Source organism: Excalfactoria chinensis, chromosome 16 (genome assembly GCF_039878825.1).
Source record: "Excalfactoria chinensis isolate bCotChi1 chromosome 16, bCotChi1.hap2, whole genome shotgun sequence".
Taxonomy (NCBI): domain Eukaryota; kingdom Metazoa; phylum Chordata; class Aves; order Galliformes; family Phasianidae; genus Excalfactoria; species Excalfactoria chinensis.
In genome coordinates this window covers 4,630,649-4,655,573 of record NC_092840.1, presented here as the reverse complement: position 1 = coordinate 4,655,573, position 24,925 = coordinate 4,630,649, and the positions used below count along the sequence as shown (strand labels likewise).

The following is a 24,925-nucleotide window of genomic DNA, read 5'->3' as shown; positions in this document are numbered from 1 at the left end:
GTGCTCACAGCCGTCAGCCATCCCCACGTGCTTCTCCCTGCTCCACCCGCACAGTGCTCTGTTGGGGAGCAGGGCCCAGCCCGTGCTGTGCCAGCAGCCCCTGCACCAGTGCCAGCTCCTGCTCCAGCTTCTGGGCACCACAGCCCAACCCCAGCACAGCTCCATGCTCCTCACCCAGCACCTGGAGCACATGGGCAACCAGCTGTGCCCTCACCAGCAGCACAGCCAGGGCAGCACGCAGCACGGCACAGCCCAGCTCCCTCATCCAGCAGCGGGTAGCAGATTCTGCAAGGAGAGCAAGCAAAGGTACAGTGAGCACCAGGCTCCTTGGGACCATGGGTTTCCCAGCCCAGGGCTGCCACCATACCATGGCTCCATCGCTGCTGGCAGTAGTGCAGGTCCTGCAGTGTACCAGGGCCTGCAGCCTGCAGTCAGTGCAGGGCAGAACTGGGAGCTTTCTCCACTAGCTGCAGCAGGAAGGGCAGCAGCTGCTGTGCCAGGGCGGCTGGCTCCACAAACACATTGGGCTCGTCCTCCTTGTACAGGCTGGGGGGGCTGCAGGGGAGCAATGGGCACATAAAACCTCTTGTCAATCACCCAATGCTCCCCCCCTTCCCAACCCTTGCAGAGGGCTGCACTCACGTGTCAGCCTCCAGGTCCTCCACAATGGCTCTGAGGTCAAACTGGGGTAGGTGCTGCAGCAGCGAGCCAAAGGTCTCGGGGTGATGCCCGAACTCATCCAGAAGGAGCTGCAGGAGGCTCAGCAGCCCCACATTGCCCTGCACGAAGATGCAGCCATCTCCTCCTGGCTGCCCCAGGCCATGCTGCACAAGGCTTGCAAAGCCTGCAGCTTCGTGCCGTACATCGGGGTCCTCATCTTGCAGGAGGTGAATGCTCATGTTTATCACCCTGCAGAGGAAGGAAAGCATTGCCACATGCCCAGTGGGTGCTGTGTGGGAGGGAGCACACCTACAGAGCCACTCAGGACCTACCGCAGTGCCATAGGAACAAGCCAGGGGCAAGAAGCCCCCCGGCATCGCCGCAGAACTTCAGTGCCTGCTGTCTGCAGGGAGCACGCAGCTGCCAGCCGCAGCACCTCGTCTGCCACGGGTCGGCCACATGTCTCCAGCACTGTGCACCACCGCTGCACCAGCAGGGCGTCCTCGTCCCCAAACCTGCGTGGGGCAGAGGAAGAGGTCAGGCACAGCTCCTGGATTACAGACCACCTGGAGGTCACAGGATCCAGGCACAAAGCCCAGGGCTCTGATCCCACAGCCCTACCCCACGGTGAGCAGCAGGCTGGCAGCACATAGTGCCTGGGAGAGGAGCTCCGGGCCAGGGCACTCTGTCTCCATCATGTGTAGCAGCATTTCCACACATGCTAAGGCAGAGCCCTGGAGCTTCTGGGAAACTCCCTGGGACCAAACTGGGCAGTTTCTGCAAAGATGCATCAAAGCCTCAAGGTACAATCTCAGGAACTCTTTGTTCCCTCTGTCTTGCAGCACTGCCTGTAGGTTCTCCTGCTCAACAATGGGAAAGAATGGACAAGGTCAGTACCCCCCATCAGCAAAGCCCTCAGAAATGCTGTCCTGAGCAGCACCTGAGGGTGCTGTGCCTCCTCCCAAAAGGTCAATGAAGGACAAGGGGGGGCCACCGTGCATTAGTGTCCCACTTTGAATCTGTGATTTTGAGCTCCACTGTACCAGCACTGTCAGACGGAGGGCCCTTTCCAGCTCCCCACATTCTGCTCTCTTCCCATCGGTCACCCAGCTCAGCACAGCAAGGTGGACATCAGGGTGTGGATGTTGCAGAAGCGAGCAGACAGTGTGGATTCTCTTGCTGTCAGCCAGTTGGGCTGCCTCGCTGCAAGCAAAGCGGGCCATGGTCTGGTGGAGGATGGCTGCACCCACCTGGAAGAAACACAGACCTCCTCCCAGCGCTCTGCTCATGGGCACAAAGATGGGCTTCCATCTGCCATGCCCTAAGCTTCACAGCAGGGAACAAGAGCAGTACCTGCGGCTCAGCACAGCCTGGCTCCCTGCCCAGCATGAGGTTGCCCAGCTCAGAACTGACAGCATCCCAGATGCTCTGTGTGAAGCTGGGGCTGAGGGAGGTGGGCAGGAGGGCGAGCACCTGGAGGAAGGCGGCACGGACAAGAGGGCAGCGCTGAGCAGGGCTGAGCAGCCAGCCCTGGGCCTCCAGCTGCACGGCCACAGGGTGCAAGGCCTCAGCAGGCAGCCTGTGGGGACACACACCCTCACCATGGAGCCCAGATGGAGACACCACGGCCATGGAGCAATGCAGGATCACTTACCCCTCAGTGCCCGGGTTGGGGGCCAGCAGTGCCTGCATCTGCAGCAGGCGCCCATGCAGCGTGTTGTGTGAGTGGACTCCCCCAGGTGCAGGAAGTTGCTGGGCCAGGTGCAGGAGCAGAGCTGGGCGCTGGGGTGGTGGGACGACAGGAATCAGTGCTTTGGCAGCCATGGCTCGTATGGCATAGATGGGGCTCCCTGCCAGCTCCAGCAGTGGCTCCAGGAAGTGAGTGGAGGGGCTACGGAGTAAAAAGGGCACAGTGTGGTGACATGCCAAGGGGAGAGTATCTACTGCCAGCACTATGCCTTACCTGCTGGGGTCATTGGGGCCAGGCTGCAGCTGTGCCAGCAGTGTGAGGACAGCATGCAATGCGGGATGTAGGTGAGGTCCCCCTGGCATGGCTGCCTGCAGCTCGGCCAGCAACACGGCACCCAGCTGTGGGTGCTGCCCCAGGAACGCGGGCAGGCTCAGCCCCTCCACAAGGCAGCCCTCAATGCAGCTCTGCTTCTGGCCCAGCAGCCGTGTGGTGAGAGCACCTGTGGGGAGGGGGCACATCAAACATCCCTGAAGGGTAATGCCACGTTCCAGCACTGGGATCCACCCAAAGAAAGGATGGGGACATGTCCCCATGCTGTGGGGTGCAGTTCTGGTTGCTATTTCCCCATGGGCACTGCTGCAGGTGCCAGCATTGATGTTGTTGCTAGCAGGGACAGTGGGTGTGGAGCAGGGTTGGGATACTTACTGAAGAGCTGGATGGCTGCATTCCTCATGGCCCAGCAAGGTGAGCTCAGTCCCCGCAGTGCCATGGCCACCATTGGTGTAGCATACTGCAGCAGCGCAGTGCCCAGCCCTGCACCACGCACCAATGTTTGCAGCACGTGCAGGGCACACACCTGAAGAGAGTGTGTAGAGCTCAGCGGTGCTGCACCAGGCACCAACAGCCTCATGCTACAGTACCCAACGCAGACAGATCCCTTTGAGGGGCTCTGTGTAGACCACCCCATTTCCAAACTGGCTTTAATAGCAAAGGGATCAGTGTGCACTGCAGTCACCTGTGGGAGGTCAAGGGTTTGGTCCCAGTCCTGTGGCAGGGCCACGGTGGCCAAGTCCAGCAGCATCTGGATACAGCGGGTGAGGAGTGGACGTGCCTGGGCTGGGTTTTCCCCACTGACAATGCAGAGGAAGAGCATGGGGAAGCCAGCAGCACGGCGTGTTATCGAGCTGCTCCGGGGCCCGCTCAGTGCTTCTAACCCCTGAGAAACAAAGTCCATCCAGACCGGTGGAAACTTGCCTGGTGGAGCCTGCAGCCTCCCTGCAGGGAGGGGATCAGCAGCTAACACCACTCTGCAGCATCTCCTGCTGGTGCTTCCCCCAGGGCTGGAGAATATGGATGCTGGAGATGAGTGGAACACAAGCAAGAACAGGCACAGTACCTGGTCCAGTATGGTCTGTGGGATTGCCTGCAGCTCCATGTTGGGGTGGTTCAGCAAAGCAGCACAGAACTTGGTGAAGCCCATGCTGCAGCCCTCCACTGCTCCCTAGGGCAGAGTGGTGTCAGGACTCCCTGCTCTCCACCCTCCCACAGCACCCAGAGCTGCAGGATGGATCCAGAAGGGTGGGAGAGAGGCCAAGCTCACCCCAGGCAGGCCATGTGCTTACCCAGTGCCGGCACCGCAGCAGGATCTCTTGGAAGACTGTTGCAGCTGTCTGCAGGCTGGCAAGTGGCAGGAGGTGCTCTGCACCAGGGGATGACAGCAGCAGCTCAGCCAGACCTCCCAGCAACAGCCCAACTTCCTGGGGAGAGCCAGAGTGTGGAGAAGGCAGCAGAGCTGCCCAATGCTGCTGTCCTACCCACACCCGCTGTGGCAGGGCTGCCCAGCAAGGACCACCACTGCTCAGCCCATGACCACCAAGATGCTTTTGAGCACCCAGCATTTGCAGCATTTTCTCAGCCTGCTGCAAGCCCTGCACGGCAGAAATGTTCTTTTTCCAGCTCACTGCTGGGCAGGCTTTAGGTAAGAAGCTGTGATGGGTGCTGTCAGTGCAGCCCAACACAGCTGCGGGGCTGTGAGTAGGGGCAGCGCAGCTCCTGCCCAGCTGGGGGCTATCAGTGCTGGGAAAGCAGCTGAGCTATATAAGAGCAGGGAGGGAGGGAGGGTTACTTTTAGAAGAGAGCTGTAGTCTCTGCATCTTCTTCCCAGGTGAGAGGCAAAAGCTACAGTAACCTCCAGGTAAGCACAGTGCTCCACTGCCCCCTGTCCTCAGTGAGAGTGGATGCCCAGCACCTGAGCTATTCCATGGGGAGATGCTCCTACCTTCACTGACACCCAACAGCAGGTCAGTATCAGACTGTGCTCCTCTGACAGCAGAACTGATTCCTCCTCGTCCTCCTGTTGGCCCTTCCCCAGCATAATGAGTGAGCCAATTGCATTCCCCATGTCTGCAAATGATGGAGCGGCCGCTGCAAAAGGAAGCTTCATTTGAGCCTTGTGAAAGGTTGCTCCTGCTAGTATGGAGGACTGCTGGAGCTCACAGCTGAGTCCAAGACAGCTGTAACAGAGGTATGGGTAGCTCCCAACAGGGACTTGCTCACCTTGCTGCTCAGCTTCTGGCCCCTGCTGGCTCTGCAGAGCCCCCAGCAGCAGGGAGGTGATGTCCCTTGCAGTGCCCACCAGGCTGCTGAGCAACTCCTGCCAGCCCTGTGCTGACTCTGCTGTTTGCATGCAGGTGACCACCTCAGGCACTTGTAGCAGGCACCTCCGCAGGGCTGCAAGCACACCTGAACGACACCCGTCCCATGTTACAGCAGGGCCTGGGGCAATCTGGGCTTCCCAAAACAAGATGTATGGCTGGAGAGTGAACACGGAGCTCCTCCAGCACACAGGCACGTACCGTGCATTGGTGCTACGGCTGCTGCCTGCAGCAGGTTCTGCTGAGCTGTGGCAAGCTGGGCCTGCAGGACCCGCAGCAAGTGCTGAGTGAAGAACAGGCTGCGGTTTGCCAGTGTCTGGGCTGTGCTGGCCTCCGGGGCCAGGAGCTTCATGGTGCTGCTGTCTGACCTGGAGCAAGAGGCGTGTGCTCATGGTGTGCAGGCCTCAGCCCTAACTTGCTCCACTTTTGCAGGGCTGTCCCAGAGCCAAAGCAACCCCTTGAGCTGCCAGGGGTTGCCCTGCCACTGCCCGTCCCATGTTCATACTTCTGCAGGATTGTCTTCATAAGCACTGCTCCGACTTCAGCCTCCTGCACGCGGGGGCTGCTGAGGGCATCCTGAGCCAGCTGGAGCAGTGCTGGGCTGAGGGTCTCAGGGAATGCTGCAGGGAAGTAGCGGATGAGCAGCTCCGAGGCCACGTCCCTGATCTGCCGGAGGAGGAGAGGTGAGAATGGAGATGTGGGTGGGGGGAGCAGGGCAGCAGGTGGCACCCACCTCATTAGTGCTGTCCTGCAGGCAGCCCAGCAGTGCCAGCAGGTTGGGCTGGGAAAAGAAGTCCCAGCAGCCGCTCTGCCTGGCGTGGCCCAACAGCGTGGCCATCGTCCCTGCAGGGATGGGGATGAAGATGGTGGAACAGGGCAGAGGAGCAGCCCGAGAGCACAGGGATGGTCTGGTTGGGGTGTCCCTACTCACGCGGGGGCTGTCCTTTCTTCCTCTCAGGGCTCCAGGTGTCTGTGCAGGTCTCCAGAATGGCCATCAGCAGGAGCAGAGCCGTCTTCTTCCTCTGGTAGTTGGCCCAGGGGGTGAGCGAGGACACACAAAGCTGCAGCAGCCACTCCACAAAGTCTGCAAAGGGAGAACCCAGCACCATAGCCACCCGCCTGCCATGCCCCCAGGGCTGTGTGGAGGTACTATGGTGGCCATCTCACCTACAGCCTGTTCCGGCTGTCCCACTCCCTTGCCCCTCGGCTCCCTGGGGTCCTTCCCCCGCAGCCGTGCCAGCGCACCGTCCCGCAGCCGCCCCAGCACCTTCTTCAGAGCTGCCTGCAGCAGCTGCCGGAAGGCGGAGGTGTGACAGTTGAGGTTGAGGGGCAGGAACTCCCGCAGCAGCCGCTCCTCGATGCCTGCCAAGCTGTGCCCGGGGCTGCTGCACAACAGCCCCAGTGCTGCCAGCCGTACTCCCTCCTCACGGGCACTCAGGCAGGACCGCAGCCGTGCTACCTCCTCGTCCCGCAGCGCTATGACCCCACATGTGCTCCTCTGCACCCTCAGCAGTGACACCCAGGCCCGCAGCGCGGCTGTGTCCGCACCATTGAACTGGGCGGCCAGCAGTGTGCCAACAGCTGGGAGCTGCCGCAGCGTCCAGGGCAGGAGGTGGTTGGCAGCGTTGCTGTGCAGGATGGGCAGGGGTGAGCGGAGAGCCTGGCTGAGGAGTGGCAACCAGTGCTGTGCCCAGAGCTCAGCCTGCACATCGCCCTGCCCCTGCGAGCACTGCTGCCGCACCAGGGCCCTGTACAGCTCAGTGGCCATGGGGCACAGGTGGTTGGTGGCCAGGCAGCTCAGGAGCTGCTGTGGCAGCATGGGACAGGCATCCAGCACCTGTGGGAAAGGTCATGAGCACCCGATGAGTCACCTCCACTCACTGCACCACCAACAGGGATGCAACCTTGCCATCCCCTACCTGCTGGCTGCCCATGTAGGGGACAATGGCACACAGGGGCATGTATCTGGCCTTGATCTGCCATGGCATTGAGACTGCCCTCTGCAGCATCTGTTGGTAGAGAGGTCTCTCCTGGTCCTCAAAGTGCTGGCACTCCAGGTGGTAGATCTCCAGCAGGAGTTTGAAGGAGCTCTGGATGATCTCGGATACGCCCTCCACCTGGGGAAGGATGGAAACTGAGGTTGGTGTGGTTTCCCCTTCCTGAATTCCTGCTTTAGAAGAGACCCTGTGGCCATGGACTTCTAGATGGCAACCATGGGTTAGGAAGATGGGGATGGCAGGAGATGAACTATCTCATTGCAACAGTGCTGGGGGTGCCCCCTGCAGCCTTACCGGGGCCTCGGCGTTGTCCCATAACAGCTGGGTGAGCTCCTGCAGCAGCTTGGCATCCTCAGCCAGGAGGCGGCTGCCCCGCAGGTGCCAGAGTTCAGGCAGGTTCTCCTGAACACGCTGCAGCCACAGCAGCAGGACTGAAAGCAAACAGCCCCAGTGCTGAGCCCAGCCAGGCTGTGGGGCTCAGGGAGCCATCAGAAACAAAGTAGCCCAAGGAGGATGGCATTCTGTGGGCAGGAGCAGCACTGACAGCCCCACCAGCAGGTTTGTCTCCTACCTTGGAAGCAGTGGTAATGGCAGTCCTTCTGCTCCTTGCTCAGAGTGCACACAGTGGGGAAGAGCACGTCCAGCAGCAAGCAGGCCTGCAGGAGCACAGTGGTCAGCAAGCAGACAGATGGGGACTTCCAGGGAGAAAAAAACCTCAGTACAGAACAGGAGAGAATTTGGTATCCATGTGAGCTTTCTGTGCCTGCCAAGCAGCCCTCAGGGCTGGGAGAGCAGCTCAGCTTTTGCTGTGTGATGCAGAGTAGGTTGCTATGTTAGGAATGACTTTACTCCAGACTCTTACTGCTGGGTGAGGGGCTCTGACCCTGGAATAAGCCCTCATACCTGGCAGGTGCTGCCCTCCAGCTGGAAGCAGAGGATGTCTGAGTGGCAGCATGTCAGCAGCCCCCTGCTCAGCACCAGCCTCTCCAGCCCATCTGACTCTGGGATGCTGTGAGCCTCCACTGCCAGCTCCCCAACTCTCAGCTCCCCTGCACCTGCTGGGAAATGACTGCATTAAATGGGACAGAGACCCAGACCCCACTATCCATCCACCTGGGAGGCCCCTGAGGCAGAACTCTGACTGACGGTGAGTGTCCTGTCCCCTTTCAGCTCCTTTGGTGAGGCTCTTCCCAGCGCTGGCGTAGCACACACCTCTGTCCATGAGCTGGAAGAGGGTGAGTGCAGCGCTGGCCCCACTCCCAGGCTGTGGGGCTGTGTTCAGCAGCATGCTGAGTGCTGTGCCTGCCAGCAGTCGCACATCCTTGTTCAGGGCCTGGACACAGAAAACAAATGCACATCTCTAGCCTCTATGCATTACATGGGCAACTACAGAGCATCCCTCTGATGCTGTAACGTTCTATTGGGGGCATGAAAAGCAGCAGTGGAGGGCAGTGCTGCCCATGCAGTAGCAGGACTGTATGTACCTTCCCTGCCACTGCCTCCAGCAGCAGCCCCAGGATGTGCTGCAGGGCTTCATTCTTTGCTGCTGCACTCCATACCAGTGGGGCTACATCCTTTGGCAGCGTTTGGAAGAGCTGGAGGCAGGCCTGGAGGAATGGAGAGGATGGTGAGGATGGCCTCCAGCACTGCTCACCTCCGGAGACCACGCATGGTTCCCCAAATCAGGCTCCAACCTTGACAGCCAGGCAGCCCCAGGTGCCACTTGGTGCTGGTTGTCCCTGCAACACGTAGCCCAGGGTGTGAGCCAGGCGCTGCAGCAGCAAGGCCATGTTCTGCTGCCAGTAGTGCCGGCCCAGTCTGCTCTTCTCTATGAACATGCACACTGCAGGCAGAGGGACAGTGTCACCCTTGTCCCTCCTAGGGATGGGGAAGGGGTCAAAGAGCAGCAACTGACCTGCTTGAAGGTCCTCAGGGGACAGCACCTGGGGGGCAGAAGGAGAGGCACCCTTCGCACCCTACACAATGTATGTATGGGGGAAAATCTCTTCCAAAGCTCCTGTAACCAGCTCCCTTCCATTATGCCCCCAAAGGCAGGGCACTCAGGGCATGGTGGCACCTATGGTGTTCTCACCTCTCTGTGCAGTGCCAGCCCGGCCAGCAGCGTGCCCACCTCCTGTGCCAGCACAGCCTCCTTGCCCACGGCCAGCTGGGTCACAATCTGCTGAGAGACCCCACTTAGCTCCAGCAGCACCATAAGGATCACTTGTAGGGGAGCATTACAGACCTGTTCCAGCTTCTGGAAGGCACTGGAGCTGCCTGCAGCCTCCAGCTGGAAGGCCAGGACACAGCGCAGCAGTGGCCGCACCTCCATCTCGCCCAGCACCTGCAGCTCTTTGCCCAGGGTCTGTGCCAGCTGCAGGGCCTCCTCCAGGTGCTTGTCCCGGCACCGCTTGGCCGCGCTCCTGCAATGGGATGGGGACGAGGTGGGGTGCAGCGGTCTGATGTAGTGTGGGAGCACCTTGGTGGAAAGCAGCTTAGCATGGGTGCATCTCAACTTGTTAGAGCTGGAGAGCCTAAGCTCAAAAGGGGCTGAGGTGGGGATAGCCGGGCTGCAGGGGGGTTGTTCTGGGGGTGCCCTAGTTTAATGCAGCTGGGGATGGGTTGGGCGAGGGGTGCCTCGCCTCCTTTGGGGCTGCATTGCGGATGCCCCAGCTTGTTGGGGTGGGGATACCCTGACCCGACTTGAACTTGCCAAGGGGCGCCGCAGCTCCACGTGGTTGCGACGTTCCCATCTCTCCCACCCGCAGCCCGCATTGCCAACGCGGGGAGAAGCTCCCACCCCCATCCCACCATCCGGCTCAAAGCCCCCCACTCGGGGCTTCCCTTCCCCCCGCAGCGCCGTACCCCAACCCGCATCCCCAGCCGCCCGGCCCGGCCCCGCTCACCCCGCGAACTGCTGCAGGCAGCGCAAACAGCGCAGCGCGGCGGGGTTCGGCCCGCACCGCCCCGCAGCTCCGTACAGCGCGGCGCAGGCCCGCGCCTCCCGCTCGGCACCCATGGCGCGGCCAGCGGCGGAGCGGGCGGAGAAGCGGACACGCAGCCGCGCCGCAGCGCCCCCTAGCGGTGAGCGGCGGAACTCCAGCCTGCAGCCCCTGCCTGCAGGGAACGGGGGGGTTCTCCTGTTTCACCCTAGGATTTTCAAACCCTATAAATTCACTTTTGACAAACGAACGGTTAAAGCAGATTAACCTTTTTTTTTATTATTTTTTATTTTATTTTATTTTTTGCTAATCTTCTATAATGGCTTCGGAATCTCCTTAACCAATAAGGAAATGATAAGAGCCTGTTTTCTTCTTATCTATATCTATATTGTCCTCCCTTGTCTGCATTTTTTTTTGTCCTTCTTGTTTTATTTTCCCTTCCTTTTCTAATACGAAATGGCCCCGCGATCCTATCGCCCTCAGCAGCCGTAAACACAACACTGGTAATCCCTTCCTTTATTCCTCTCCAGTAACAGGGAGCAGAGAGGTGTCTGCAGATCGGGATTGATTACAGCAGGTATCAAAAGTCTCCTTTGTAAGATCTGGATCCTAAATCCCATAATTCTCTGATAAAAGAAGCATTACCGGTCCATTTTCTGAACTGAAAGGTATGGGAGAGATGAAAAAGAAAAGCAATCAGCGGAGGCACTAATAGGCTGTGTGAGTGTGGTGGGAGGCAGGGATGGGCAGCGAGCGGGGAAAGGCCCTTTGTGAAGGATGGGGAATGGGGATTAATCTGCTTCAGCCATATGATTAGTACAGCAGAATGAGCCTGATTTAGGAAACAGGACCTGGCCCCACAGTGTCCTCATGCCAGGGCTGGGAGGTGGGGGCTGGCAGCAGCAGGAGACAAGGGACTTTTCCCTTTGTATTGAATGGTTATAATTTATGTTACAGATTCAACAGCCAAAAGAGAAGCTATAGAGGGATGGAAGAAGAACTACAGACATTCGGTGTGCGGGAGGTTCACAGCTCTCACTCCTGTGTCACTGGCACCACACCGCCCTGCCTGCACTCACTGAGCAGTACCATTCAGCAGGTGGGTTTCCTATGCCTCACTGCTGACCTTGGCTTGCACAGCTCTGAGGGCAAGAGACTCTGGGTTTAAGCAAAGGACAAGGACACGTCCAACATGCCTCCCCACGGGCAGCTGTGAGAGAAGTGCTTGCATGCCACTGAGATGTGCCACTCAACTGTACCACCAAGCCAGGCCACCAACATGCTGTGAGAGACCATCATCTAATCTATTAAGGAATCTGAATCCCTACAGAGAGTGTGCTGGATGTAAATCTGCATCACTGTTCTGATTATGGCAGTGGAGGTGCAGGAAAGAAGAAGGAGGGAAATACAATTTCTCTGCTTTCTGCAGAAAATAAGTCAACTTTTGCAGAGTTCTGGTGCAGGCAAAGGCTGTGCTCTCATTAAAAATGACTTCTTATTAAGCTGAGCTCTCTTCTCTCTCATATTGTATGATATGACAGCTCTCTTTTGATGGGAAAGCTTTCATTCGGCCAGAGAAAGGGATAATTTGCTTCTTGTAAGGAGTTAATCCTCCAGTCCATTTCTGTGCTGGGGATGGCTGTCCTCCCCCTGCCCTGCACCCGAGGCTCCAGCACAATGGAGATCATAACCACCTCAAATCTACACCTGAGATGGAGAAATCAGATTTCCTTCTTGAGTCATTTTTGTGGGATTAGCTAAATCTTAGATCCACACTAACCCTTCACAAAGCCGCCAAGATTAGTTAGAATTTATTTTATTCACAAGGGGGTTTATGGTTTTCTTTCCAAAGGGATTATATCTCTCTCTCTATATATATATAGGGTGGCTTTAGGCATAAAGCAGCCAGGTTAGAGGGAGGAAAAGTGCGTGTGTGTATAAAATAAAAACTCTGCTGCCAGAATGACCATTACTTGAAACTCTGGGACAAGGCAGGGATTCTGGGCAGCCTCACTGCTCTGCTTTCAGGTCTCCATAACGCTGCGAGACCCTGCAGAGAGCAGACCCTGCTCAGTGTGAGCTTCTACCACCACTGGCCCAGCCAAGGATGTCCGCAGAGCCCACACTGGATGCCAGCTCAGGCAGGACAGCTGTGCAGTGCTCGTTCAGCATTGAGAACATCCTCGCCAGCCCAGCAGAGAGGACCCCCCAGGTTCTGGTCCCACTCTGCCTCCGGAGCATCCTGGACTGTGCTCCTAAGGGGCTGTGCGAGCTGGAGGGCATTGCCCTGCAGGAGGAGGAGGAGGAAGAGGAGGAAGAGCTGGAAGGTGTGGCTTGTAGCTGCTGCTGCTGCTCCCACACGGGCACACGACCTCTGCAGGACCCTCCAGGTTGGCTGGGTGAGTGACTGGGGTTCTGCGCGGTGCAGTTTGTGTGCTGGGTGACAGTGCTCTATGAGGAGTTGCTGGGTCTGCTGTTAGCAGGGCTTCTGGGAGCTGGCACCTTCACCAGGGTTTTAAATCAGCAGGTGCTCCTTGTTACCAAGCATGGCTGGATTACGGTAAAGCACACAGGGTGGCACTTCAGGGTGGGAGCTCTGCACAGTATGGGCCCCATGGTTATGCTGACAGTGCTCCTTTGCACCACCTGCTCTTGGGAGCCTTGCTTGTCCTTTCAGGGAAAGGTGGGAACAAAATGGATGCATTTAGCAAAAGAAAATAAAAGAAAAAAAAATAGAAAGCCTTAATCTGTGGTTCAAAAGCATCCCGAAAGCTCAGAAATACTCCATGTTATGATGGAAAAACAACTCCTAGCCACGCTGTAAGTTTCCAAGTCATTTTCTGGAGCTTGTCCACAGCATCACTGGTAAGTGAACAAAGAAACCAACACTAGTGCTCCCCACCCATATGCTTCTTCCCAAGTGACACTCTGAGCCCTTCTGCTTGCACTGTGACTGTGCATCTTTCACCCATACAAGCTGCACTCCATCCACACAGTGAGTGCGGATGCAGACATCGCTTGATGCCACTGTATTTCAGCCGCTCATCTGCACGGAGCTGACTGTCCCACTCCTTACAGACAGCCGGTTCCCTTGGCCCATGCGACTGCTCCACTCGGCGGTCAGAGGCTGCAAGAGCCCCCAGGGCAGCCCCAGGGAGCTGCAGGCCTTCCAGCAGATCCAGCGTCGGACACGCCGCCATCGCACCATATTCACAGAGGAGCAGCTGCAGGCCTTGGAAACACTGTTCCACCAGAATCAATACCCGGACGTCATCACCAGGGAGCACTTGGCCAACCGCATCCACCTGAAGGAGGAGAGGGTGGAGGTGAGGTGCTGGGTGAAGCTTTCTCCCCACTGCTCACTGTAACCCCAGGAGGAGGTTGCCCAGGCTGGATGGGGCCTTGGGCAATTTGATTTAGTGGTGGCAACCTTGCCTGCAGCTGGTGGGTTGTAACTAGATGATCTTTGATGTCCCACCAAGTCTTCCTATGATTCTATGATATCCCAGAGCTGCTCTGCACAGCCCAAGGGTACACCTACCCAGCCAACATAACGCAGATGTTCTTTTCTCATTTGACACCCTCCAGGTCTGGTTTAAGAACCGTCGAGCCAAGTGGAGGCACCAGAAGAGAGCATCGGCCTCAGCGCTGGTCCTTCAGGGCAGCACGGAGCCACCCAAGGAGAGCTGCTAACAGCCTGCGGGAGGGGGCAGCAGGGCCGGGGCTTCTGCGGTTCAGAGAGCGGGATGGGTGAATGCAGGCAGGGCTCCTCCTCAACCTGAGCTCTGTGCTGAGCCCTGTGCACATGGCACGGCCCCGAGATGCTGAAGTGTGCACAGAGCCAAAAGGCAGCGTGGGGTCAGTGCCTGTGCCATGCGTGTGACTCACGGCCGGGCTGCCCCGGGCTGGTGCTGCTGGTGTTTGTGTTCCCTCTGCTTTGTGAACACGCTGCCATTGCAGGCCGCACTCAGCGCTCCGTGGCTTCCAGCATCACTTTGGGGCCCGCAGGACGAGGTGCCTCGCCCCAAGCAATGCCGACCCGCGTCCTTCACCACACACACACCTACCGACCTTCCGAATCCCACCCGTGCCCCCCAGGCTCCGCTACGACTCCGGTGTCGCCGTTCCCCGGGCACCGGGCCCGCTCCGCTCCTCCCGTCCGCAAGGGGGCGCGCTGACCGCCATTCCCTGCGCCTCTCCCGGAAGGGGCGCTCCAACTCTCCGCGTCGCGTTATTGTGACGTCACGTCGCGTCGCGTCCGCAACGGCGGCTGCGGAGGCTCAGGGCGTCATGGCGGCTGTTCCTGCGCCTTCCCCGGGAGCCTTAGTGCCCGTTGCCGCCGAGACCGGCGCCGTGGTCAGGAGCAGGGAGGCCGTCCGACCGGCCGCGAAGCGTCCGAAGAAGATCCTGGATGAGGATGCCTACATCGAGGTGGGCGGCGGGCCCGGGTCGGCCCGCTCTCTGTTACCGCGGCCTCTCGCGGCCCGGTCTGTGCCGAACGGCCGGGGCGCACAGAGGGGTCCTGACACGTCCTTACCGCTTTATGTTTGCAGAGCTTAGAGAACATTATTCAGCGCGATTTCTTTCCCGACGTGGAGAAGTTACGGGCACAAAAGGAGTATCTGGAAGCTGAGGAGAATGGTGACTTGGAGAAAATGAGGCAAATCGCTATTAAATTTGGCTCCTCTTTGGGCAGATCATCGCGGGACACCCCTGTGCCGTGTAAGAACCATCTACTGTGGCTGTTTTAATCTTTAAACTGATATTATAGACTATTTCTACCAAAACCAACCCAACACGTTGTGCTTAGTTATTTTTTATACCGTGGGTTATGCAAGAGAAACGGTCTTCAGCTTTTTACTTATTTGTGTGTTGTTTGTTTGTTTTTTGTTTGGTTTTTAAGGTAAAAAGTTTTGTATTTAACGTTGCTACTCTTATCTAATGTCATACCGGTGGATTTACATTGTGTGGGAATTACTATGGCAGCGTTTTATAAGCAGCTTTCTGGTGGCACATGTCACACCGTGAGTTCCTTTCCTCCCATCCAGTGGTTGTCACCACTGAGCTGTGTTGTGGTTGTGAAGCTCACACCGCTGCAGCAAATACGTCCAGCTGTGTCTCTCTTGTGAAAATGCCTTAGATGAGAGATGCTGTTCGTTGATGGCACCATCTCAAAACGAGTGTTTTATAGTCTTTTCACAACTTTTTAATGGATTTTATTCTAATCGTGATTTGTCTTCTGCGATTCATGTTTGGTGTATGATCTGTACTGTGATGCAGAATGTCATGGCAAATGTTCAGTTCATTGCTCTGGTAACCATGCAGACCTTTTTCCTTTTGTCACAGATGTGACTCCAGCCACATTTGAAACCCCAGAAGTGCATCCAGGTGGTCTCCCTCTGGGGAATAAATCCAGAGCTGGAACACGAGCTGCAGAGGAAGGTAGGAGAATAATGTTTCTGTCACTAAATTTCTCAGCAGCACGAAAATATGCTTCTGAACTCTGTCTCCTGGGAAGGTGAAGATTTGGGGTATTTATTCAATGTTTAAGCAGTTTCTCATAACCTTCTAATAAGTGAAAGTAATCAGTCTGAAACAGCGAATTCTCAGTTATAGATCTCTTTAAGGCACTATGAGTTCCTCATGCATTGAATTTTTTTGAAAACAGTAAATTTTTCTCATGTCACCTGAAATTAGGATCAGTAAGGAAAGGTAGCAGAGGCTTAGATACTCATGTGGCATGCTGAAAATGTCTGTTAGCATCTGGACACTTGTGCATTTTCCCTTTAACATGAATAGCTATAAATGCCATGAAAGCATTTCTTTGAAAGTTGGTTATGTTTACTAAAAAAATTATTGTACCGTTTTCCATGTTTACACTTATTTTCCCCATTAAGTTTAATTATTAGTGAGTCAGTTGAGGGATAGCACACAGAAGGAACTAAGACTTGTGTATAGGTCTCTTACAGAAAGGAAGGTATTAACCTTTGTCAATTTTGTTCCCTCCTCTCGTTAGGAGAAGCGGAAAAAGATGATAAAGATGCTCTTCCCAATCTGGACAGCTTCTTAGCAAAACACACGAGTGAAGATAATGCTTCATTTGAGCAGATCATGGAAGTGGCCAAGGAGAAGGAGAAAGTCAAGCATGCTTGGCTGTACAGTGCAGAAGAGGAGTATGCCCAGGTAGGGAAATGGCTCAAGTGTTTCTCTGCACTTCCAAAATGACACAAGAGGGAAATGCCATTTTACTGTATTTCTTCTCTGTTTAATTCAATGGTATATCTTCTTACCATCTGTTTTCAGACTCTGCCAAATGCTGTATTCTTATGGAAAAGTTTGAAAACACTCTGATTAATAGTATAAAAAAATCTTTTGCTCTTTTCTCACTGCTTGTATCAGTTAATACATTTTCTGTAAGGCTAGAATGATAGATTCTTTCAAGACAACTCACTTCAGTCTTGTAGACTGCCTTTGTATGAGATATATGATAGATCTTGCTATTCCTTTTTTTTTTCACAATGAAGCATTCCATTTAATTTTGATTAATAGATGGAGAAAAGCAAAGATTGTTTGAATCATCATGAGTGTTGTCACAAGGTGTAACAAAGTGATATATGTAACCTTTGTGAGAATTGAAGTCTGTTATGCTCACTTGATTTAATACAGGAGCTCATACAGAGTTTTGTAAGCTCACCTATGGGCACAGAATGGTTTCTCAAGTGCCAGCTGCCAGAGGGAGGGAGCTCATGCTCTGCAGGTGCTAAGTATATGAGGACTTGTAGCTGGGCTGATGATTCAGCTGTTCCAAGTGGTATATGCTGGATGAAAAGACTGCAAGAGTACATTTTCAGTCCTATGTTTTTTTTCTCTTGTCCTTTCAGAGACGAAATGAAAACCTGGCACTTCCTTCAGCAGAGCAGCAAGCTCTGGAGAATGTGAAAGCTGGACTGGAGACCTGGGAGTACACAGCTAGAAACACCCTCATGTATTACCCAACAGGTAAGGCATACACGTCTCTTGGGAGAGTGATCTGTCTAGGTGGGTTGACTCCAGACAGTGTTTATCCCCCTTCTGACATGACAGCTCTTACTGGTGTTACTGCACTCTTTATTCTGTGGAGCTCAGAGATGTGCGGCTGTTAGAGTCTTCTCCACCCATTCTGCACCATTCTTGAGATCTTGCTTCATTGCCTCTGATTGCAAAGCTGGATCATGTTCTGTTACCAAACGTGATTACTGAATATATTACACAAGCATTTGTTTTCAGGAGCCATAAATATTTCTGGTTTGTTTCATCTTATTCATAAGCACTTATTATCTTCAGTCATTTGTTGCTTCTGCTCAAAGAGCACTGCTTTGTTTTATTGATCACTTGATTGCTATAGAAAGCTATATCGTGTTGTAGCTGAGCCCTTTCACAAAGACTTTCTGCATTTCAAGGTGTACCTGATGAGGAGGACACATTTAAGAAGCCCAGGGAAGTTGTCCATCGGAACACTCGTTTTGTGAAAGATCCGTTTAGCCAAGCTGTGAGTAAATCACAGCTCCAGCAAGCAGCAGCCCTCAATGCTCAGGTTGGTAAATTTTGTTGCTTCTGATCAAAGGCCTTTGAAACAACAGAATTGTTGATGACGTGTGTATGCTGCATACAGATGGCTGGCATCTTTCTCTAGAAGATGATGAATGACAGTGTCTTTTATTATTTCAGTACAAACAGGGGAAAGTAGGGCCAGATGGGAAAGAGCTGATACCCCAGGAGTCTCCAAAAGTGAATGGGTATGGATTTGTGGCTACTCCCTCTCCTGCCCCTGGTAAGAGATTTTTCTACCGTTGTTTTCCTATTTCCATCTGATTCTGCTTATGTGTTACAGTTTCATTTTGTTCAGATGCATTAGCTTCAGGATGCTTTCAGTTAGAACACCCTGACTATTTTTCTTCTAGTTCAGATGTGGTATCTGAATCTGTAGCTGTTTCTCACCAGCATGGTTTTCCCTGTCTTTTTTTTATCACTCTTAAAATGTGAATGTAGTGAGGCTTTTCCTCTGAGAAGCCTGTAGGTGGCATATGGAATGCACCTCTTTTCTTCAGTGAAAATGCCTTGTCCAAACACTGGACAGCCAGATTTTCTAGCCAGTGACTTAATCTTAGGATCTGTTCTGTGGCTGTAGCTGTTAGGCAGGGTGTAGTCATTGTGTGACACAGACATTTGGTTATTCCATATTTTAAGTCCTCTATCATTTCCTTGCTTTTAAATAGTTTCATATATTGAAAGAATTTTCATACAGTATCAAAGGGGAAAACTGGTTTTGTAGAATTAGAAAATGAAAGTTTGACTAAGTAAAAGCATACCAAATGGAAAAATAAACACATGGGAGGATCAGGTTGGGCTTTGTAAGCTGGAGGATGACGCAGCCACGAGCAGTACCTGGTGTTTAAGGTCATGTCTTTGTAATGGAAACAACATGTTACTTTTCAACGTGGGCTGTGATTTCCTCTGCAGTAGAAGGGCTCATTTGTGTCTTGAGTTTGCTGCATTTCATAATATGGTTCTCTGTGGGTGAGTTTTGTGGTTCTTTTTTTGTGCTGACCAAATAATTAAATATCTTGCATGAATATGACTTTCTAAATTTGTTTGCAGGTGTGAATGAGTCTCCTTTTATGACATGGGGTGAAATAGAAACCACCCCTTTACGTCTAGATGGATCAGAAACACCGTATGTGGATCGCACACCTGGACCAGCCTTCAAGGTATTTCACAGGAGTCCACATGTCGTTCTTTGGGGGTGGAGGGGCATAGACTAAGAAGGGAAAGACAAGTGAGTAACTAATAGATTAACATTGCTGCGGGATGTGTGACACATCTCTGGGCTGCATTCCCAGTCCTTGAGACTAATAGTCTATGTTCTGCTGGGAGGGTGGAGATGGACATGGCTCCACATAAAAGCTACTTAGTGCAGATATCTGAGGTGCAATACACAGTTGGCGACAGTGAGACTCGTAGTTTGATGATAGGCCTAAACAAAGCTTTTGGAGAAAGCTGAAGGGATGCCTGGTTTCCCTGATTTTAACATAGGAATGGGTAGAAATAATATTTCCCAAGTCTGAGGCAGCTGTATTACTTAAAGGCTGAAAAGGTACTCTGACTTTGTTAATGGCACTTGGACCTCTGTGCAGCCTGTTTCCTGCTGGTATCATTGAACATGACTTGTCTTAGATTCTTAGTTTAAGTGTAATTTTCTGTGCCTCTGTTTTGTTGGACTTCAAAGTTGTTGTCTGGTTTTCCTGCTGTTTAGCAATGCCTTTGTTTGCCTGAGAGTTGGCTGGCCATGGGCCCAGCTAGGCAAGACACAGGTGACATTGTTTGTCTATGAGAGACAGCAGGAGGAAATGCCAGATATAATGGCTGCTTCCTTGACTGAACTGGTTCTACCATATTTGTTACTTGCAAAGACAAGTTGAAAATCTCTCTGTGTCCTCTCTTGCTTTTATATAGCAGAAGAGTGGGCTGATCCCACTCCTCCCCAGTTTAGATCATTGTCAGCTGCAATCCAACCATTGGAAGTGTTTTGTTTCATTTATACAGTGCTCATACCTAGTGCTTTGGCAAGTAAAGTGTGTGATGTGTTCATAGATCCTGGAGCCTGGACGTCGTGAGAGGTTAGGACTCAAAATGGCCAATGAAGTGGCAGCTAAAAACCGAGCAAAGAAGCAGGAGGCACTTCGAAAAGTCACAGAAAACTTGGCCAGGTGAGACTTCTTTTGTGATGGAGGAATTGGGGATGGGTATTTTCTGATGAGGTTTAAATCAATATGTGCAAAAAGGGAGGAATAGGGAAAGTGCTGGAAGCGGGGTGAGATGCAGTCAAGCTAAATATTTTTAGGCATAAAAAAACTTGCTTACCAAGGGAAGGTGCATGGTGGCTGTTCCTGGTACTACCTCTTGTGAGCATTACTGCTCTGCCTGGTGCTACTCCAAGTAGCGCACCTGGATTGGGTCAGTGGTGGAAGTGGACATCAAGTCCTCCCATGGGAGCATTGATGATAGGATTTCTGATAAACACAACAATTTTACTGTAAAATCTTTTAAAACTCTCTTTTCTATTCCAGCCTCACTCCAAAAGGACTAAGCCCAGCGATGTCACCAGCTTTGCAACGGCTAGTAAACAGGACTACAAGTAAATACACCGACAAAGCCCTGCGAGCCAGCTATACTCCTTCTCCAGCCCACACAGGAACTCCTGGTTACAAGACACCAGCAAATGGGCCCCAAACACCCACAACCACCCCACAGTCTAGGACAGTATCTCAGACACCAGTATCTCAAGATACTACATCAATCACAGACAATTTACTACAGCTTCCTAAAAGAAGGAAGGCATCTGATTTCTTCTAAATATTCTTGTCATCAGCGAGACAATAGTGAACAGCACATGCTCAGCTGTCTGCAACATGGATGTTTTGAACTATCAGTAGTAAGAGGTATCTAGATTCAGCTGACGGAGTGGAAGCCAGCAGTTATTAGATCTGGGACCAGACCTAGACTATGTAGCTGAAATAGCTTGTGATGTGCTTTATGGAAGACAAGTGTCTCTTTCTGTGGTATAACTTCCCTTTGGACTGCATGGATATGTTACACAGGGCTGCTGTACCGTAAGGATGCTTCCTGCAATGGCAAAGAAAAGTCTGGACTGTTAGCTAAAGCAGTGATAATTTTTAAAATATCTCTTTTTTTTTCAGATGGCCATGCATTTAAATACATTTCTATACAAATATGTCTATTTATAAAATATGTTAAGCCTTCCTAAAAGGTTGAACTGAATTTTACTCTTCCTTGTCAAACTTTTTTGGTCTCATGCTTTGCAGAAGAGAGGATATCAAAGAGTCACAGAACTGTAGGGGTTGGAAGGGACCTCTAGACATCATAGAGTACAACCCCCCAGCTAAAGGAGTTTCCCTACAGTGGATTGCACAGGGACATGTCCTAGTGAGACTTGAGTATCTCTAGAGAGGGCGTCTCCACCACCTCTCTGAGCAGACTGTTCTAGTGCTCTGTCACTGACAGTAAGGAAATTCTTTCACAAGCTGGACCAGTTTTTAAGAGAATGTCATTTCCTTCTCCTCACCTTTCCATCCTGCAGAAGGAAGTCTGGCTTGCTGATCATGTTCAGGCTATTCCTCTGCAGACTTTGGGAACACTCACCCTCTTGTGAAGTGGACAGAGAGGGCAGGGATTTTGGACTTTGGAGTCTGGAACCATAAGTATCTCAAAACTTCATTTACAGACAACTCCTGAGATATGTCGGGCTGAAGCGTGTAGAAAACGAGGTCTTCACACTCCTTGGTGAGGTATTTTGATGCAGGGAAGTCAATCTTGTATTATTTCTTAGTACACATAATTTTGCTGACATTAGAATCTTTAAAGGGCATTAATACATAGACCATTGTATACAGAATGACACCCAGGCTCCAGATGTCAGGAATCCTGGGGTCACAAGGAATGTCATGCAGCCCTTCAAGGACTGCATGTGCCCACAGAGGGTTTTGCTGAAAATAGATCTTCCATTTTCATCCTGAGAGTTTGGAAAAGCCAAGTCTGACATCTTGATGTTTAAATGTTCATTGGGAAGGTTATTCCCGTATTTCAGGTCCCTGTTAGCTAAGTGTAAGTCATGGCAATGCTTGGTGGCAGAAGCCAACTGCTGGAACTTAAAATGAGCAAAGTTCTCTTTCACACCTTCTGTCATCTTGAGGTGCTCCAGGAAGTCTAGCTTTACCCCCAGCTCCATACAGATGTACAGTTTCCTTCCTAATACCGCAACGATCTCAGATGTTTTGATGCTTGATAGATGGTGCAAACGTTCCATCTGTTTCCTTAGGGAGAAATCAGTCCAGGAAGTCCTGAGGCATTCTGTTGTCAACTATCTTTATGGCCACATTGCTTTAGAACCAGTTGCAGCAGGTTAATTTCACTGCTATGGGAGACTTCCAGCGCAGTGTGCTCAGGCTGAAACCTTTCAGTGATATTTCAGAGGTGTCTTCCTCTTCGGTTTGCCAGTTTTAGATTTTTTTCCCCCACAAGCTAAAATGGAGAAGGATTCATTCATAATGATGTTCACAAGAAAGGCCTTCATGAAGGCATTAAACTATTGGTAAATTTTCTTAAGCAACTGAATTTAAGGGACATGGTTTGGTGGTGGTGACGGGTTGATGTGAACTAAGATTAGTGGTTCCAACCTTAATGATTCTGTGAATCTCTAATGCTGAAGGTTTCCTTCTTTACCCAATAGATGGAAATCTAAGCATTTCTTGCTGATTATCATGAGTTTTCAAAATACTTATTGATAGGTGAAGTTTTTTAGATGCTTTCATTGAATGGACCAATGCTCAATTCATGCTGCTTGGCTTTATGTTCAAGCACAACAGTGCATCTGAGTTTGTTATTGCAGCAAGAGTGTTTTGAAACCTTTCCGGAGCTGTTTCATTGTTCACAGTTGTATCTCAAGAGGCACGCAGGATTAAGTACTACATGAAGGAACTCCTAAAGGTGCTGGGGAGCAAGGGATGCTGCCTGTTTGTTTGTATTGTTTTCACAGTGGCTGCATTCAATTACTGTTTATTTCTATTTGCTTGGTGCTTTCCCTTAACTTTCATTCCTTGGTTTTCTCTCAGCTTCTCTATTTCATGGCTCTGATGATTGGCTGCTTCCTGTGGGCTTGGCAGCTGTTATTTTCTTAAACCCTTACTCACTGAGTTGCATTTTGACTGCCAGCTTCTGCTGTACTTTGAGAAAAGCTCACATCACTTTTTCAGAACTGATGGGAGGATGGTGATGTGCGCTGATTGCTTCCCTGTATAATCAGTCTCTGGGGCTTTTTGCTTTATGTTGGTTTCTGCTTTTTCAAACGTAATTTTTCAGTTCCCAAGGGTATGGCTTCAAAGCCTTCATGATGAGAACAACGCAGTGGCTAGGGACAGTCCTGCACAGCCCACCAATGTCATGCTGACGAACGTTCTGACCTCCAGACTGGGACTTTTGCTTGTCATTCCACCTTCCCCCCCCCCCCCCCCCCCCTCCTTTCTTTGAAACTTTTGGCTATTTTTTATAATTAGCCAGGAAGATGAAGAGCAGTTTTAACCATTCTGAGTTGTGGTTGTTGCAGTACAAACTGAGCTATGAGTGTGAGCTGAGCCCTGCTGGCAGGAAGGCACAGCCAGCTGAGTACACTGCTTGCACCACGCCTGGGCACAGGGCAGCCTGGGGAACACTGGGCAGCCTGTGTAACACTTGGCAGTCCGGAGCTTTGCCACGATCGCATGACATTCTCTGCAGGGAATATCCATGGAAATATTTATGCAGCTCTTTGAGCACTGCCTGCGGATTCCTGTAGGGCCGAGGCTGTTTGGTGCCCTGTTTGCCTTGGAGGAGAGCTTCCTCCTGTGTGGTTTCCACTGCCACTTCCACAGCACCTGTCCCTGGCTGTGACCTTTCCGAGTGACTTTTATAGCACAACTTGTGAGAATAAATTGAGCGATACGGCGTCGCTGGGGTTCGTGAGTGCATGGAATGAATAGGTTTTGCTTTGTTTTTTTAAGTCTGAAAGTAACCAAGGGCTCAGGTTTTTTTCTTCAGGCAAAAAGAAGAAACAAGTAACCTATTCTCAGATGCTGATGGATGAAAATAAAGAACATCTATTTACTGATGTGCCCATGTTTTCAGTGATATCCCCTAAGGACCAACCTGGGTAAGCAGCGCTGAAGCTTTTAGGTAAAATGTATTTCTTTCACAATGTTTCCACAATCTGCTCGTCCCTTTGAGGTGCTCACATCTGTGCAAGTGCTGGGCTGTGCTAAAGGCTCCGCGCTGCTCTGCCTGCAGCCATGTCCCTGCTGCAGAATGGCTTCATGCTAATTATTAATTCCTGAAGTTTCTGCTTCATTCAGTGCAAGCCAATGCAACCATTGGTTGCCTCTACTCGCAGGCCCTGCTTGATGGGTGATGCTCATGCAGGAGCATTTCAGTGCTCAGCAATGGTGGCCGGATGCATCCTGGAATTTCTGAGGAGCTGTGCTTGTAGCTGGCTCATGGAACAGCACAGATAGAGCTGTGTCTGAGAATTGTTAGTCTGGCGTTGTGCAATCCGTGCTTAAAAGCCTATTGCATAAACTACCTTGAGGCACGGGATGGTGCTGGTCCTGTGCCTTCCCTCGAGTGAGTGAACCTGAAATCAGGTTCTGATGGATTGAAGGGCATTTGTCAGAGCTGTAACTTATTGGCAGGGAAATGCTCTACAGCTGGCTCTGGGAAGGGCTTTGCAGCCAGGCTGTTCCTGCAGCACCGCTTTGATGTCAGGGCTCTGCTTCCTGCAGTCGTGCACCCTTCATACCTGTAATGGAGCTGCCACAACTCTTAGCCAAAATAGCCCCTCATACAGCCAGACCCAAGACGAAAACCCACCTGGGTTGTTACCGGCTGGGCTTTATTTCCTCTGAGCGCTACTTTCCTTTGGCTGTGCGCGGGCAGGAGCAGCACAAGGGGAAGGGCCGGGTGCAGTTAGAGAGAGGGGCAGCAGGAGGGGGGTGCGGGAGGGGGGTGCTGTGATGGCAGAGGGGGCACTTAAAGCCTCGTATTGGTGACCTTGGAACCTACACGTGGAAAACATCGAGTTGAGTGTTTAAATTAAATCTCAGCTCTTTGCACGCCTGATTTTCCCGCCGTTTCATAAAATATTAGGAAAAATACCCCACACCAGCTCGGATCAAAGCCTGGTCCTCACACAGCCCCCTCACACCCCCGGCCCGCTCCAGGCCCCGACGGCGCGCCCGCCACCCTCCGGCCCCGGGGCGGGGTTCACCCGGAGTAGGACGTTATGCCCTGCCCACCTCGCCGCTGATTGGTCGATAGCCGCGCCGGTGGGAGAGGGGCGTGGCGGCGCGGGGGAAGGCGGCGGGGAGGCGCGGCCGCCATCTTGTGCGTCGCCGGAGC

General features: G+C 52.6%; 3 protein-coding genes, 2 long non-coding RNA genes and 1 pseudogene across 5 annotated transcripts; 3 read left to right on the top strand and 3 right to left on the bottom strand.

Moving 5' to 3' along the window:
- Positions 1-148: 148 nt before the first annotated feature.
- On the bottom strand, positions 149-10,040 carry LOC140259739 (tRNA (32-2'-O)-methyltransferase regulator THADA-like). The gene is made up of 31 exons (XM_072351337.1): positions 9,908-10,040; positions 9,247-9,424; positions 9,094-9,180; positions 8,917-8,944; positions 8,696-8,844; positions 8,486-8,608; positions 8,148-8,334; positions 7,905-8,059; positions 7,573-7,657; positions 7,296-7,432; positions 6,924-7,121; positions 6,172-6,841; positions 5,936-6,088; positions 5,738-5,847; positions 5,510-5,670; positions 5,206-5,372; positions 4,907-5,092; positions 4,629-4,774; positions 3,973-4,107; positions 3,747-3,851; positions 3,366-3,566; positions 3,056-3,206; positions 2,624-2,849; positions 2,315-2,551; positions 2,014-2,239; positions 1,704-1,910; positions 1,282-1,520; positions 993-1,175; positions 643-909; positions 368-555; positions 149-285 (listed from the first exon to the last, which is right to left on the bottom strand). Exons 1-30 carry the CDS (start codon positions 10,018-10,020, stop codon positions 432-434), a joined length of 5,334 nt encoding a protein of 1,777 aa, XP_072207438.1. The 5' UTR covers positions 10,021-10,040; the 3' UTR covers positions 149-285; positions 368-431.
- Positions 4,784-6,084, top strand: LOC140259741 (uncharacterized). Its single transcript, XR_011905437.1, has 3 exons — positions 4,784-4,874; positions 5,518-5,687; positions 5,963-6,084. It is a non-coding gene; the product is annotated as an uncharacterized lncRNA (long non-coding RNA).
- A 1,698-nt stretch (positions 10,041-11,738) lies between the features above and the next one.
- Positions 11,739-14,154, bottom strand: LOC140259713 (uncharacterized). The gene is made up of 2 exons (XR_011905429.1): positions 14,015-14,154; positions 11,739-13,248 (listed from the first exon to the last, which is right to left on the bottom strand). It is a non-coding gene; the product is annotated as an uncharacterized lncRNA (long non-coding RNA).
- Positions 12,051-13,732, top strand: GSC2 (goosecoid homeobox 2). The gene is made up of 3 exons (XM_072351275.1): positions 12,051-12,342; positions 13,022-13,269; positions 13,532-13,732. Exons 1-3 carry the CDS (start codon positions 12,051-12,053, stop codon positions 13,634-13,636), a joined length of 645 nt encoding a protein of 214 aa, XP_072207376.1. The 3' UTR covers positions 13,637-13,732.
- On the top strand, positions 14,115-23,641 carry ESS2 (ess-2 splicing factor homolog). Its single transcript, XM_072351274.1, has 10 exons — positions 14,115-14,374; positions 14,497-14,665; positions 15,290-15,385; positions 15,960-16,126; positions 16,825-16,942; positions 17,383-17,516; positions 17,651-17,753; positions 18,581-18,690; positions 19,574-19,689; positions 20,050-23,641. Exons 1-10 carry the CDS (start codon positions 14,234-14,236, stop codon positions 20,333-20,335), a joined length of 1,440 nt encoding a protein of 479 aa, XP_072207375.1. The 5' UTR covers positions 14,115-14,233; the 3' UTR covers positions 20,336-23,641.
- LOC140259764 (testis-specific serine/threonine-protein kinase 2-like) lies at positions 21,048-24,907 on the bottom strand (annotated as a pseudogene).
- Positions 24,908-24,925: the final 18 nt, after the last annotated feature.

Coding starts and splice junctions, on each gene's coding strand:
- ESS2 (XM_072351274.1), top strand. CDS start 14,234: ATGGCGGCTGTTCCTGCGCCTTCCCCGGGAGCCTTAGTGCCCGTTGCC. Junction 17,754..18,580: donor TACTCCCTCTCCTGCCCCTG/GTAAGAGATTTT, acceptor ATTTGTTTGCAG/GTGTGAATGAGTCTCCTTTT. Junction 19,690..20,049: donor GTCACAGAAAACTTGGCCAG/GTGAGACTTCTT, acceptor TTTCTATTCCAG/CCTCACTCCAAAAGGACTAA.
- GSC2 (XM_072351275.1), top strand. CDS start 12,051: ATGTCCGCAGAGCCCACACTGGATGCCAGCTCAGGCAGGACAGCTGTG. Junction 12,343..13,021: donor GGACCCTCCAGGTTGGCTGG/GTGAGTGACTGG, acceptor CACTCCTTACAG/ACAGCCGGTTCCCTTGGCCC. Junction 13,270..13,531: donor TGAAGGAGGAGAGGGTGGAG/GTGAGGTGCTGG, acceptor GACACCCTCCAG/GTCTGGTTTAAGAACCGTCG.
- LOC140259739 (XM_072351337.1), bottom strand. CDS start 10,020: ATGGGTGCCGAGCGGGAGGCGCGGGCCTGCGCCGCGCTGTACGGAGCT. Junction 6,089..6,171: donor ACAGCCGGAACAGGCTGTAG/GTGAGATGGCCA, acceptor CTCCCTTTGCAG/ACTTTGTGGAGTGGCTGCTG. Junction 2,240..2,314: donor CCCAACCCGGGCACTGAGGG/GTAAGTGATCCT, acceptor GTGTCCCCACAG/GCTGCCTGCTGAGGCCTTGC.